This window comes from Notothenia rossii, assembly GCF_949606895.1.
Source record: "Notothenia rossii genome assembly, chromosome: 3".
In the NCBI taxonomy this organism is placed as follows: Eukaryota; Metazoa; Chordata; class Actinopteri; order Perciformes; family Nototheniidae; genus Notothenia; species Notothenia rossii.
This window is the reverse complement of record NC_136901.1, coordinates 87427613-87442579: the sequence shown is the minus strand read 5'-3', so window position 1 is coordinate 87442579 and position 14967 is coordinate 87427613. Positions and strand designations below refer to the sequence as shown.

Here is a 14967-nt window from a genome sequence, read left to right as displayed (position 1 = left end):
TCATAATCCAACTTTTAAATCGATTCAGTGGGTTTGCATCCGCCAAGGTGAAAGGCCTGGATGTATTGAGTGGATGCATTAAAAGGCACGTTCTTTTTAAACCGTGTTTGCATGGCGGTGCACGCTCAGCTGCTAGTGTAAACTCATCCATTTCATTAATATGACTTCCACTGAAAAACCAACTAACAGAGCAGCAGTGAGTCTTATTAAACAGCACCATCTAGTGGAGGATTTATTCTGAAGTCCTAACACCTGTTTTTAACATTTCTTACTACAAAAACTACAACTCCCAGCTTTCCAGAATGATACTTTGCTCTCTCCAAAAATAAAAGTACATACTCAACCATTTTTCTAGATGAACCTTTTTCAATCGGCAAAATAAATCTGAGAGCTACATACACTAATTGAAGTACCAAGATGGACTTACACTTTGTAGGTTTTGGTATTTTCTTGGGACTTCATTTGTTGACACTAACAACACAGATCACAAGCCTTGTTTACCTAGGAAACTTTTTAATTCCTCCTGAAAAAGGACTTTGTGAGACAATTTAATTGACAAAACAATCCCTACTAAAGGTCAATTTACCAGCAGTTCTGGAGCTTTGAAGGTCCCATGTCATGGCCGTTTCTACTGATCATAATTCCATTGCTGAGGTCTACTAGAATAGATTTATACTGTGCAATTTTCCAAACTCACATTGGTTTCTCAAACAGCATCTCTGTAAAGTATGTGTATTCACTCTGTCCTAAACGGCTTGTTGGAGCTCCTGCCCTCCCCTCCCTGTGAGCCCAGTGTGCTCTGATTGGTCGGGACGTTGCGAGGCTCGTTGCTCAGTGAGCTGGCTTACTGGTGTGGTTTCCGGGTCGGCGATACAGCGCGAAACTCATCCTGAGCACACACAAACACTCACAGCCGAAGTAAAAACAATAAGTGTGGTTTGATATCGAATAAGAAGAAGGTTTATAACGCTGTGAGAATGGCTCTGCGGAGAGCCTTTCTCCGCCATCCCAACTCGTCTATTACCAGCGTTCAGGGAGCTCTATGCAAATCAATGGGGGACTCCCTGTTAGTTGAAAATGTACGCTAAAGGTCCCCCCACTGCATTGGATAGAGACACCAAGGGATCCTGGTGTGTGAGGAGCTCCGCGGATTGGTCCATTTTGGTTCCCGGAAGGAACAAATGGAAAAAGAGAAATGTCCAACGAGGCGTTCTGGGGCAGCATAGACAGGTCTTTTCTGTGTTAGAGTTTTACTCGCTACAGGGTGTTCTTTGAGGCTTTGTGACTCTGCAGACCGTTTACATGCATAAAAACATTCATAACACACAAGGGGACGGGTGATAACCGGAAAAGCAGGACATGGGACCTTTAAATTACCTTCAAAGCGAGTTAAATTATTTGCTGTTTACAAGGCCAAGATTGAGCTTTGAACTAAACTTTTTAAACAAACATGGAAGAAAAGTATTACACGTTCTCAGAAAACTCAAATTAAATGGCAGACTGTGGACTTAATGCAGCAATACATAGAAAGTAACACTTAAAAGCTTCTAAATGGACCTAGAAGTGAGATTATTTCGTTGACTGCTGTTTCAAAAATGGAGAATGAACTTTGAACCTCAAGCTTTTCATTGTATTCCGACTCTTTTTATTGAGAGTTTGACACAGTTAACATACACAACTTAGAAAAACAGGAACAGAGCACCTTATTTTCACACCGTGGACACCAAGGACACTTTGACTTGAAACAAGGCCACTCCACTTAAAATAGAATTGTCCGAGAGAAGAAGACAGCGGCTTTCTTCAAGGTTTCTTTGAGGACGTTCAGGGAGGAAACACAGACGCCAAACTAAAAGCTCTACAGATCTCACTGACCCCGTCATGTGTTGGGTTTCACAGATGGTAAAGGAAATGACTGCAGCTAATGAAGGTATGAATGAATGCTGATTTACATTTTGGAGACAGCTTATTCATTTTAGCATTTTTCTTAGAGATGTACAGATTGCAGTTTTATTGGCAAACTCAAATAATTTAAAATGCAGATTTTCTTTCAATTATTGAAAGCATAACATAACTTTTCTTTGGCAAACGATACAAAATAAATGTTTAAAACATAAAAAAATGCTATTAAAAAGCTTACAATTTCTCCTAAATGGAATCAAAGTGACAGGACCTTGTTGATGTAAATACTGTACCTTGTTTTTAAGGGTTTTCTTGCAGGTGGTACAAATGGCAAGAGTAATGTTTTTTGCACTCACACTGAAACACTTCCACATCAACGACAATGTGTGTGTGAAGTGACGCTGTGTACGCAACGTAAAGCCATATTGGCCTTTCGTGTTTTCCATTATCCTTATTGTAATAACACTGCAATGACAGAATTATAAGGGTGCTTAACCAATAAACCTAGTCTAAATCGGTGAATTCTGCCACACAGTCTTGACCAAAAAAAGAGCTAGACACACGTTTTAAATGAAATATCTTTCATTTAACACACTTCCCTGATCTGTGAAAGAATCCTTTGGCTCATTTCCCATATTTGTTGTGAAAGAGTGGAGAGAGAGAGCGTCCATACCATTACTGGAAATATAACACTGGAGTTCATTGTTAGGGTTTACAGCTAGATGGCGCTCTGATGCTGCTTTTAAAATAAAAAGCCCTCCTCCTCCCCCTCCCCCTCCTCCTCCTCACCCCTCCCAAACAAACCCATCTAGCCGTCTCTTCTCCACCTCCTTATTTTACCCAGTCTCTCTCTGTCACCATCTCTCTTTTTCACCTCCACACCCCCTTCCTCATCTCCTCTCTCTCTACACATCTCTCATCTGTCTCTCTCTCTCTCCTCTCTCTCCCCCATCACGTCTCCTCTCTGTCTTCACTGCGCTGCCACGGCCTGTGTCTCCCCCCCGGAGGTGGTCAGCTGCATCAGGCTGCCTGAAGCCGGACGGTCCACTCCTGTGGCCCAGCTGAAGAACATTCTGGAGGAAAACCGAGAAGGGAAACATTATTAGTGAGCAATAGAGCTGGGTATCATTTAAAAAAGTATATTCTCTGTACTCTTCCAATGTCAGAGTAGCACATGATAACAAAGGCCCAACTGTAGCTGTGTACGCAACAGGATGTATGAGAAGAGCATCAGGGGACACTGTTTTAGGCATATGATAGCTGTGTGACAACGATTAACATGATGATTCAGCCTCTAAGGAGTTAGACGTATGACAAGCATGCTCATTTCTGACGTGGAGCTAATCTGAAGTAAACATTGAATACTGCTTCATATCCCTCCACCTTGTGACTGTGTAACTCCCTCTCTTGGATATCAGCATGTGAAGGACACTGTTCAGGGACTAGTTGATGCTCTGTATGTGATGACTACTTCCATTCTGGGGAGGATCATAAATACATGTTTCCTGAATATTGAAGCTCAAGCCAGTGACGAGTGATATTTTCCTAACATTATCACAACTCCTAACCATTATATTAAACAAATAAAAAGTGTATAAAGAATATTTAAATACTTACAGTATGTATGTACTTGTGTTTTACCTTGCTCAACTCTACCAGACCTCTGATAAAACTGTAACCATAAAGTGCAATTGTTGTTCTTAAATTTGATATCATAAATAAGTTGTCCCTTTTCTTATTTTTTAACGAGCGGTTAGGGACAAATGGTGTATTTGTTTGCAATCTTGGCCAGGTATTGCTCAAAAGAGATTTTATTTTAAAGGAAAGTAAAATAGAATATAATTCAATAACATACAATAGAGTGTGTTTCCAAAGCAATAATGTATACTACTGTAGATATAAACATCTTCAGGTTTTATGAATGAAGATTGGCATTTATTTGTATTTTAGGGGAGGAAATGGACAATGAAGCACTATGTCCCTTAATTTCCTGTCAGCAGCCGTTTCTATTCCTGTCCTCAGACCCTCATCTGTTTCCTCGGGGATTATCAAACTAGATCAAATCCCGTCTAATCTCCCCGACACGAAGCCTTAACACCAACTTCTGTCTTAAAGCAGCCAGGGTTTATTCAGGGGGTTCAAAAACGTTTTCATGACTTTAATGACCTAAAATGGTATTTCAATTAAGTCAATGTTCTAGTTGTTTTCAAATGTAACAAAAGTGAAATAAATACATGTATATCCAATCCTCTCTCCCTTGTTTTGGAATAGATGGATAAATACAGAAATATAAAATCGCATGTTGCATATTATTTGTAGTTTGCATTAGTGTCGACATCTGTATTGTCAGTTAAATGGTTCATGGTGTAGACTAGGATTACATGTTTGATGTAGATGTGTTTGGCTAGTTTAAGTAAGAGAATAAATGTCATAAATAATACAAACAAAGACAGAAAAATTGATGAGCTACAGTCATGAGCCGGCAGGGAACACAAACAGAAACACACAGACATCAATCATTCTGCACTGCCAGACATCTAGCGGAGAAATGTCACATTTTGATTCTCTCTCCTTCTCTTTTTGAATATTACATTTGACATGAATATGTGAGTAACCATCCAGAACCCAGGAATATTTACACCAAGCATACAGAACACCTACTTTACTACAGGAAGGTTGGATTACTGTAATGGTATATTAACTGTTTAAAATTCTAATTTTTATCACAACTGATATTTTACAGAAAACAGATTAATTCAGAAATTGTTTGGCAGAATATTCGAAAAATAATATCCTCTTCCGTAACAACTTAACTAGAAATAAATGGTGATTATAATTTTTTCAAGACAAGTGATGTACTGTAAATAACAAAGAAAACACGAGATTGATAATGTAATGTCATTGGAGTGTGGACCTATCTTCAATTCAAGAATCTAAGGAAAGCACTGATATCTGCATTTAATGATGTATTTCCATTATGACTTAAAACCAAATACAGCCATCTAGACAAGAACCACTTTTAAAAACGACCCTATAGCAAAAATAAATAACATGATATAGATTTGTATTGATGAAAGCATCCATACAAGCATGTCACAGCTGCTCTCTGCAGCCTGTATATCACACTATGACTTATTATCCGCTCACTCACTCTGCGATGTACTCCAGCGTCGTCCAGGAGCTGAAATCTGCGTCAGGCATGAACTTCCTGTTCATCGGCGTATCCAAGGTAACCCTGTCAAATTAAGGCAGATGACAATCAGGGGAGTGACGGCAGTGAGAGAGAAGAGAGCACGCGCGCGCGCGCGCGCACACACACACACACACACACACACACACACACACACACACACACACACACACACACACACACACACACACACACACACACACACACACACACACACACACACACACACACACACACACACACACACACACACACACACACACACACACACACACACACACACACACACACACACACACACACACACACACACACACACACACACACACACACACACACACACACACACACACACACACACACACACACACACACACACACACACACACACACACACACACACGGCATCGTGTTTCTGTTTGATTATCATATTCATGACTTCAATATCACTTAGCAATTCCACACTGCGCGCTTTTCTTTTCACCTTTAGAAGAACTATTCTGATATTAACATGCAGCGTCCCTGTTCAACAGCTTATGATCAACAAAACATCCTGACCTAGGTGTTCTGTAGTGTTTCTGAGGGAATTACAATGTGCATATGCTTCGTAGATCCATTTAAATAATAACAAGAACATAGCTTTAATAAAGCAGAATATTATTGTAGAAAGACTGAGGCCGATTAACTGATTGGTCTCTAATGTCAAGAAATTGTGACTTTGAGTCTTTTGTGAGACAAAGGTCCAAAAGTACTCACTTAAATATGATATAAAACAAATGAAGGAAGTCTCCTTATTTGAGAGCCTGAAAAAAGCATTTTCTGCCATTTTTGCCCAACTATTATCAATTAACAAGATATATAAGCCGTTTTATTCCGTCAATGAGTATTTGGTGCAGCTGTAAATATAATGACTTGTTTTTCCACTGAACAAATGCCATGCAGTGTTGGTATATGATGTTACAGCAGGAGTGGGGGTGGGGATGCAGGCTGTAGCAGAAATGCAAGTCATGGGGCTAATGCAGAACAGATTTGACAGATGAGGAAGACTCACTGTAGCCTCATGGTGGAAAATACAACCAGAGAGAGAGCAGGAACAGTGTAGCCCCCCCCCCGAAAAAAACCCATTTCTCACGATGACTCTGCAAAAACTGGTTTTAAATTCAGAGGAGGCGATGATGCAAAAGAGACTGAGCGTAACGCATCCAAAACAGATCATGGGCATCACAACAGATCTGCAGCCTGTTCCATCTGTCAGTCCTTATCTCCACCCAGCACTTATCCATGGCATCAACATAGAAATCTGAGTCGTGATTTATTCTATGGCACATTGTTTTTTTATTCTGACTCTTTTTGCTGGCTTCTAATAGAGAATTTAAAGCTGCACTGTGCAACATTATTACCCTGAGCACAACATGAGGCTTTAACATATAAGATATTTGTGTCAACAGAAGGGCTGCTCGATTATGGCAAAAATCATAATCGTGATTATTTGGGTCAATAATTGTAATTGCGATTATTAAATGCGATTATTCATTGACTTTGAAAACATCCATGTATTGGAGAAAAAAAATGTGAACAGTATGTTTTTAACAGTTGATTACCGTGAACTTTAAGAATAATTCAACTGAAAAACCAGAACAAAAAAATAATAAGAAAAAAATAATCGCTTTATTTCGATTACCGGTAAGTTGTTTTCGCAATCGTTGCAAGCCATAATCGTAATGGCAATTAAAATATGATTAATTGAGCAGCCCTAATCAACAGTAACTCAGACCTGTATATCTTTAATACAATTGTGGCCTGGCAGACAGTGCTGCATGCGAGTGCGGTGACCCTGAACAGACTGCCGAACATATAAAAACCACCTGCCCTTTATATAGACCACCCTCGGAAGCCAGCCTCTTCGATGCATGGCTACACAACACCGAGTTGGACCTCTGACGTCACACGAAAGAAGAAGAATACAATTGTGCTGCTGGATATGGACTCAATGGCTGACAATGACAGTAAAATGAACCCCAATAACATCCAACAAGCAGTGACATAGTGCAGTGCTTCATGCAGAGGATTAAGATACAGAAACTAGGGTTGCATGATATATTGTGACGATAATCGCGTTATCGTGTAGGACGTGCAATTTTCTTTCTTTTCTTTTTTTAGGACGTGCGATATTAAGTAGGCAAATTAACTCAAAAACGTCATGTTACAATTCTTTTGCTGCTTGCTACAAAAGGAAAACTCGCGCGGCCCTCGTGTCAGGGGTACTTGAGTGAGTGACATGCAGGCTTTGCATGAACAGCAAACCACAACCATTGTTGATCAGATCACAGCAGGATAAGCGAGCTAGCTCATCTGATAACTTAAGATCCAGCAGTGACTAAAATCCTTCATCCGGTTAAATATTGTTAAAAAAATACCAATTGTATAGCATTAGAGTTCAAGAAACAGTTTGCGGACAAAATAAACTGTCTTTTCTTCAATTCCTGTATTTTTTCATATCGCAATATATATCGCAGGGGAAAAAAAATATCGCAATGTCAGTTTTTTCCAATATCGTGCAGCCCTACCAGAAACACGTGTTTTTGGTATTTATTTGTCTCATTCTGCCTGTGCTGCAGCTCCTCTTCTCACCATGTCATTATGTTACGGCAGAAAACAAAAAGGAGTCAATGGAGGCGTTTCAGGCAGAGGGGGACAGAGAAACTCCTTCTGGAGGGAACTTTGGGATTTTAGCCTTTGCAGACCATTAACATGCACAAATACACATTTAACACACTACAGGAAAGGAAAACCCCAAAAAGCAGAATAGGGGCCGTTTAAAGTAGCAAAATCTGTTTACTGTAGACAACTACAGCTGTTACCAGTATTGTGGCTGGTTAAAAAAGTTGAAAAGTCATAATGGACCATCAGCTTTAGTTACGGTTTTGAACTGTTTCTAAGGTAACAGACATGGGGCAGCCGTATCTTATAATACTGTGACTCACGGCTCTTCAGAGACACTTTTTTTATTAAAAGTGAAGGGCATCAGTTATTGAATAGCGCCACGTTATTCTACTTCTACTGCAAAAGATAGCAAGTCACAGCCATTTCTAGAGCCACGGGCTGAGGGTATTTGACACTCAAAGACCTGTTGGTGGACTATTACCCCCTTCCTGTGACTGTGATGTTTTAAATTCATCCCCTCAGGACATGTGTATTGAGTGTATCGAGTGTGTACACAACATCTCACTGAAGTACTCACGGTAGTATCGCCACAGCAACGGCTCCAGAAGGCATCCCACTGTTCTTCGCTGCGAGGCTCTGACACAGCTGGTGGACAGCAGCTTTGGCCATGCCGTAGCCCACCATGCCTGCCGGGTACACAGAGAATATTTATTTTAGAGTCCTGGAAGAAAATTCAGTTTGCAAAGAACCATCAGATGCATCACACACTGTGCCGAGGAGCGGATGACATTGATTTATTAGCAGGAGGTCAAGTGGATAGAAAAGTGTAGAATCCATGAAAGAAACATCTTGATATTTTTCAAACTGAACCAGGGTTGTTTCAGTTTTATAAAAGGCTCGGATATGCAGGATGCAAACAATTCAATTTCATGATAAATAAAACAGCTTGTTCTCTTCTCTAAAGTTAATCTGTTTTTGAACTCCATGTTTCTGCACAGATCTAGGATGAAGTTAAAACAAATGTTTTCTGTTTCAGCATCTGGAAACAATAAGTGCTTTTCCCCCAAACATCTAACAAGCTTTCTGAAGAATGCTAAGCCCCCGCCCACCGACTAAACCAATCTTATGACAGGCTTACACAGATCTGACCAATGGGAACAAGGGGTGGTGACATGGATTTTAATACAAGCTTTGGCTTTACAAAAAGAAGGCATGAGATAGAGTTGTAGGACTTTGAAATCAACACAGCTAGGATTTTCAAGGCCCAGCTTTAAGCCTCTTGTATGTGACAAGTCACGTTGATGAACTAGTGAGCATCCATTGTCGAACTTCAAACGTTATCTTAGTTCTTGTGTAACCTGTGGGAGTAAATATTTAGTTAGAACCAATATCTACCTAGGAAATAGTTTGTGACTGAATTAAAACAAGTGGCGCCACACAATCTACTCAGTAAAAACGTTATTCAACTATATGTCAACTTGCATAGGTTTGAAGATGAAATGGGAAATAAGATCAGATGAAGCTAGAATCTGAGAGGCTTTACAAAGGACTTCAGCCAATGCATTACAAATTATATTTGAGTGTCCTAGATTGACACTACAGTCAAAACAGAGGTTTCTTTATATCCAAGGCGATTGAAAATCCTGTACTACCGAAAAAATGTTAGGCAAATCTTCATTTACTATGTGCAAGAATTAAAACACTATGGTTTCTGTGCATCCATTTTTATTTGGCAGGGACAATGCACAGTAATGAGCGTAACAGTGCCAGATTTAGCTTTGAGCTAATTTCCATCCGCAGTCCCTCAAATAAAACATTTAAGGAAATTACATTTTACAAACATAGCAAAAACAAACACTGAAGTCTATCATTTTCAAATTTAGAGGATAATCAGATTGGAGATTAGGGGTAAAAAAAGTCACATGGAGATCACGGAAAAGACCCGTTGGCGTCTAGGGCTCAACTTCTGTTTTAAATCCTAAATGAAAAGGTTAGGATTATTTTTAAAAAGCCCTTCACGAGGTTTGGCAAATATTTCTGGGCATGTTTAGTATGTTTAGAGTTACAAATATAAATTAATGATTGATTCAGAATAGAAAACTTGTTTTTAGTCACTACATAAAACATAAAATCCCCATAAAATCTTGTATTTTATTACTTGTAATACTCTGCTTGTGATTTTCAACATCTGTTGTTAATATTTCCATAATTTACCTGGTTTTAATTCATTGAAAAACCATTTTTAACAACAAACTTCAAAGTAATTTAGTTATTATTTTGAGCTTTTCTCTTTTTTTTATCAAAGCAAAGAAAGGAAGATGAACCTCTTAACAGTGTTTGTTATATTTGTTGACATCTGGCTCTTGATATTTATTGATATTCATTTGGATTTGGGGAAATTAGATAATTTTCACAATCCCTAAAAAAGTCACGTTCCTACACATAGTAAATAATACAGAACAATATAAATCAGGAACCCCAAAACTGCATTAGTGCAATAAACAAACTTTTGTGTGTGTGTGTGTGTGTGTGTGTGTGTGTGTGTGTGTGTGTGTGTGTGTGTGTGTGTGTGTGTGTGTGTGTGTGTGTGTGTGTGTGTGTGTGTGTGTGTGTGTGTGTGTGTGTGGAGCTAAAACTGCTGAGTCATTCCCTCCATAAGCCAGCAGTAAATGACTTTATGTGCCTTCTTTGTGCTGTCTGCTGAGCCGGGGCTTTGCTGTGGAGTTGGATCTCGGCCCATCACATGGTTAGCGTGGACACAGGGGGGGACTGGACATCACATGGCACCAAACCAAAGCCGTCTGGATGCCACAGAGGCTGACATGAGGGCGGCTGGTGTCGCATTAACCATGGTTAACTGCTTAAAATCAAAATTCCCTAACACACCATCCAAAAAGTGGGAAGATAGGGTTTCTGTGAATGTTCTGTAGCCGTTCACTTTTATATTTAAACAGATTTGGGTTCATTGTCAATTTGTCTGTTTTAAACATACCTTTGTGCAATAATTTGGTTCAAAAAAGCAGCTCGTTTGATGCTTATATCTACACATCTTGACCTATAATTAACGAGCCAATAACTACATTAACAACATACAGTAGAGCTTTACTGCTTTCCTCGCCAGACACTTTCATATTTTCCCCAAATCTTTATGGGTAAAAAAAAAGAAACTAAAAATCACTATTGAGAGGTACTTCATCCTTTCTTTGTGATTGAATTAAAAGTCACAAGTTAATGAGCGATGACCTCATTCTGGTACCCTCCTTTTTATCCGTTCAAACCCATCTTCAATCTTGGGTCTTCATCATGATCTCCCACGACACATCTGTGAAGATTTCTTGCATGGTTGCAACGTTATGTAATGTGACACTGTAGCTGTGGAAAAATCCGCTTTAAGGCCTTTTTTTTGCTAACCGTCCTAAAAGTCCACATTGAGCTCCGAAAATGGTGTTTAGTTATGCTTCTCAAATTTGTTTTAGAACCAGCTGCAAAATGAGCTGAAACTCATGAAGCTGGTCTCTCTTAAGTGCTTTTTAATGACCAAGAATCAGGCAGCTCTGTCTGTATAGATGCTTTGTATGATGATGTTCTGATAGTAACTATAATATGTTTTCTGTTTGTGTATTCAATTTGTTGTCTCTAACGGCCCGTCCACACAGCAGCGTTAAAAAAATCTTGAAAATCTTGGAGGTGGGCGTGTCTGAAAGCTTGGGGATTTTTTGCGAGCAACGCGACCAACAACCAATCTCCCGCCCCCGACATACAAAGCAATAGCAATGTTTAAACGAAGTAAACTGGATATAAAATCCCAGCTTGCACGCGGTTTGATTGGCTAGCGCTTGTACTGTCAGATTTGCATAAACAGGATTTGATTGGCTGACGCTTCCAGCTCAGCTTCAAAAGTTGAACATTGCTCAACTTTTGAATCCTGGAAATCCTGGAAATCTTCGCTTTGCTTCCCCACAATGCAGTTTGGCGAAAAGCGAGGCAAAGTGACGTCACCCCATTCAAAGTCAATGGGCAGAAGCGTTGGAAGATTTTTTTAACGCTGCTGTGTGGACGGGCCGTAACTGTGCTGCTGCCTATCTCAGACAGCTAAGACAGACCTTAGCTGTTTTAATAAACCCTAATGAGTTACATTTTAATTATTCACCTGCTGTTGTAGAGTAGGTCAGGGTTGAGTCAATTGCTCAAGGACACAAACAGAGCACAGGATGGCTGATGGAGAAACGAAAGAGCCCATAAGCTTTTCTACCTTTTACCTCCTGTTTTGCTTCTCGGATCTATTTTATCGACACATTTTCCTCACACTGTTGTCAGCTCTGTGCGAGAACCCCCGTGTCTCTGATCAGTATGTCAATTCCCCAGTCAAAGCCCTGCGGTGCTTTCTTATTACCTCCATTATTTGAATTGGCAGGTTGGACAAAAAAGCTATACGCACAATGTAGTCTCCAATACATCAAAGTCTGTCTGCAAACCCTGACGTGACCCGTGGCCAAACCAGGTCATCATGATGAGAAAGGTAAACAACTAATGTGTGTGTGTGTGTGTGTGTGTGTGTGTGTGTGTGTGTGTGTGTGTGTGTGTGTGTGTGTGTGTGTGTGTGTGTGTGTGTGTGTGTGTGTGTGTGTGTGTGTGTGTGTGTTACCTCCAGTGCCTGACATGGCTGCTTTAGCCCCGGACAAAGTCAATAGTCCACTCGGTTTGAGGTGCAGAGTGGCAAGGTGGCTGGAGATAGTGGAGGTCCACACACTCTGTTTCCACATCAGATCAGTGTTTTTGTATAAATCTATAAGATGGGTGGGAAAAAAAACATTAAAAAGCACAGCCTCATATTAATTAGCTGGCATCTTATAGTTCTTCCAACACACTAGTTCCATATGTATTATCTTATCTAGTTCAACTTTGGGTAAACGCTGTGAAATATGAGAGTTACCTAAAAAGATCAATAACACTTTCATGTCTGTCAGTAAAAAATAAGATGTATAGTCTGTTACTGGTTCTGTCCATCAGTAACACAATCTGAATACCAGCACCTAAAAGGCGCATATGAACACGTTATATCTCATTGGCTGATGCAAATAGTATCCTTTGGTAATATATTTTTTTAGTGGGTTGGTCTATTATAGTGTAGTCTCACTTTTCTATATATCAAGTATTCTACATATATGTTTCTACCGTTGATATGCATGTATTACATTTGTAAAGTTATTACAAACTTGGCTGATGACTAATTTTACAGCAAACACAAAGGTTAAACTCTGACCTTTGGAGCTACAGCTTCCTCCCGCCCAGCCTCCGGCCACACACAAGATGGCGTCCACTTTCAGTTCCCCTAGCAACTGTGCCACATCTGCCGTCACCTATCGGACAAAACGAGAGATAACCAAGAATTGCTTATTTATGGAGCAAGGAGTGAATGGCATTTAAAAGACAACCAGTACCTCTCAGCTCATACACCAGCTGGAAATATTGAATACACATTGTACACTGTATTCAGAACAACAAACAAAATCAGCAACACATTAATAAATAAATGGAATACAATCCATTAAAAAAAGGTCTCGTGGCAAAGAAAACTACATGAGATATGCAAACTAATTTACAAAATTCATGTAACCTGGCAAAATTATTCCTGCAATAATGTACAAGGATCTGACGTAGACAGAACTAATCAGTAATTAAGGGAAACTTTAAAGTATAGAGGAAACAATTGTGCTGGATGTCAATGTGACCGATCCTTCATTTTGACTGAAATAGTTTTTCTCTCTGTTGTCCTTGTTTTAAGAGAGATATAAATGATAGACATTATTTAAAAACAAAGAAGTAAAATTTGCCACTATATTATTCACTTCATAATGTATCAATACAATGTGTTAATCATTTTATTTTGTATTCTATATTTGTGTTGGCGTGAACAGTATCAGAACAGCATTAACCAGATAAAAAGCATAGAAAAAAGATGTATGGACTACTCCTGTCAAACCGCTGCAAATACATTAAATAGTTCAAGTTGTATTCAATTAAAAAGTATATCTTAAAACGAAATGCTTGGATTAATGCTTCAGTAGCATTAAACAGAGCAGCAAAGCTATCGAAGTCGGTGAGAAACACAACAAAATTATAACATTCACATTTCCTACTTGTTTTTTCGGTTTGATCTGAACGCAGCATTGGCATACACAGTGAAACTGAATACAGAAAAAAGCAATTAAAACATATTTATAAGCTACAACATGCATAACAACCGTTAGACTTTAGCTGCAGGTTGTAACATGTCTACTACTACATCTTAGCCCATCAGTTTAACATTAAACAAAAACAAATATTGTTATATCATTATAAAACTCACCTGTCCTGCCTGCTCGTTGAAAGATTCACTCGACTTCACAATCACGTTGTCGTTTGCCTCCTCGTTTGCAACCATATCGATGGAAGTAACCCACTATGCATTCATAAAAAACATAGAAACACACTTAGCTTATCATTTTTACAGTGTGTTAGCAGCTAAGCTAGGATATGCGTGCTATCACTCACCCATCCTTTTGATTTAAAATGCAGCACACACTTTGAGCCCAGCGCTCCTCTTCCTCCATAAACGATCACCCGGTTAGCAGCAGCCATGTTTAGGGTCAGTTAATGTCAGAGTTAATGCTGTGTGTTTGCAGAAAGCTGAGTGAGAGCTGAGGCTAAGCTGCAGTTGAAATACAGGCAGAGAGAGGGAGGGAGAGAGAGAGAGAGAGAGAGGGAGGAGGGGGGCGTTTCTTCTGCAACAGGTTGGTGGAGCCAGCAATACGGCGCTGGGTGGAGCTAATGATGCTTTCATAGGCGCTCGGAAATGCTACCATTGCAATGAGAACCACGCCAACTCATGTACATTTTATAAACATTTTTTTTTCGAAATAGTAACATGGTCCATGGACAAGTGCAATATCCAAATTGCATTCAGTGCAGTATTTGGGCAACATATGTGAAAGTATCTGAATAAAGTTTCGTGGTGATGCAGGGAGGACACAAACAGGATTCTACATACTTCTTCCACACGTGGATATCTGACGAACTGGCGAAGACTGGAGGTGATGACCGGGGTTTTATACAGGTGCAGGTGAGTAGTGGGCCTAGTGGCAATCAGTGAAATGAGCAGCAGCTGGAGAGGTGTAGAGGCGGGAATCCAAAAGTAGGTCAGCCAGGCTCAGCCGGACAGACAGACAGACAGA

General features: G+C 39.7%; 1 protein-coding gene across 1 annotated transcript; it reads right to left on the bottom strand.

The window, feature by feature from the left end:
* Positions 1-1622: 1622 nt before the first annotated feature.
* qdpra (quinoid dihydropteridine reductase a) lies at positions 1623-14528 on the bottom strand. The gene is made up of 7 exons (XM_079667640.1): positions 14288-14528; positions 14103-14195; positions 13017-13113; positions 12399-12539; positions 8331-8439; positions 5051-5134; positions 1623-2972 (listed from the first exon to the last, which is right to left on the bottom strand). Exons 1-7 carry the CDS (start codon positions 14372-14374, stop codon positions 2870-2872), a joined length of 714 nt encoding a protein of 237 aa, XP_079523766.1. The 5' UTR covers positions 14375-14528; the 3' UTR covers positions 1623-2869.
* Positions 14529-14967: the final 439 nt, after the last annotated feature.

Excerpts from the sequence above, each read along its gene's own strand:
- qdpra (XM_079667640.1), bottom strand. The coding sequence starts at position 14,374 with ATGGCTGCTGCTAACCGGGTGATCGTTTATGGAGGAAGAGGAGCGCTG. Across the intron at positions 12,540-13,016 it reads AGGAAGCTGTAGCTCCAAAG|ATTTATACAAAAACACTGAT; the intron begins GTCAGAGTTTAA and ends CCCATCTTATAG. Across the intron at positions 2,973-5,050 it reads ACGCTGGAGTACATCGCAGA|AATGTTCTTCAGCTGGGCCA; the intron begins GTGAGTGAGCGG and ends GTTTTCCTCCAG.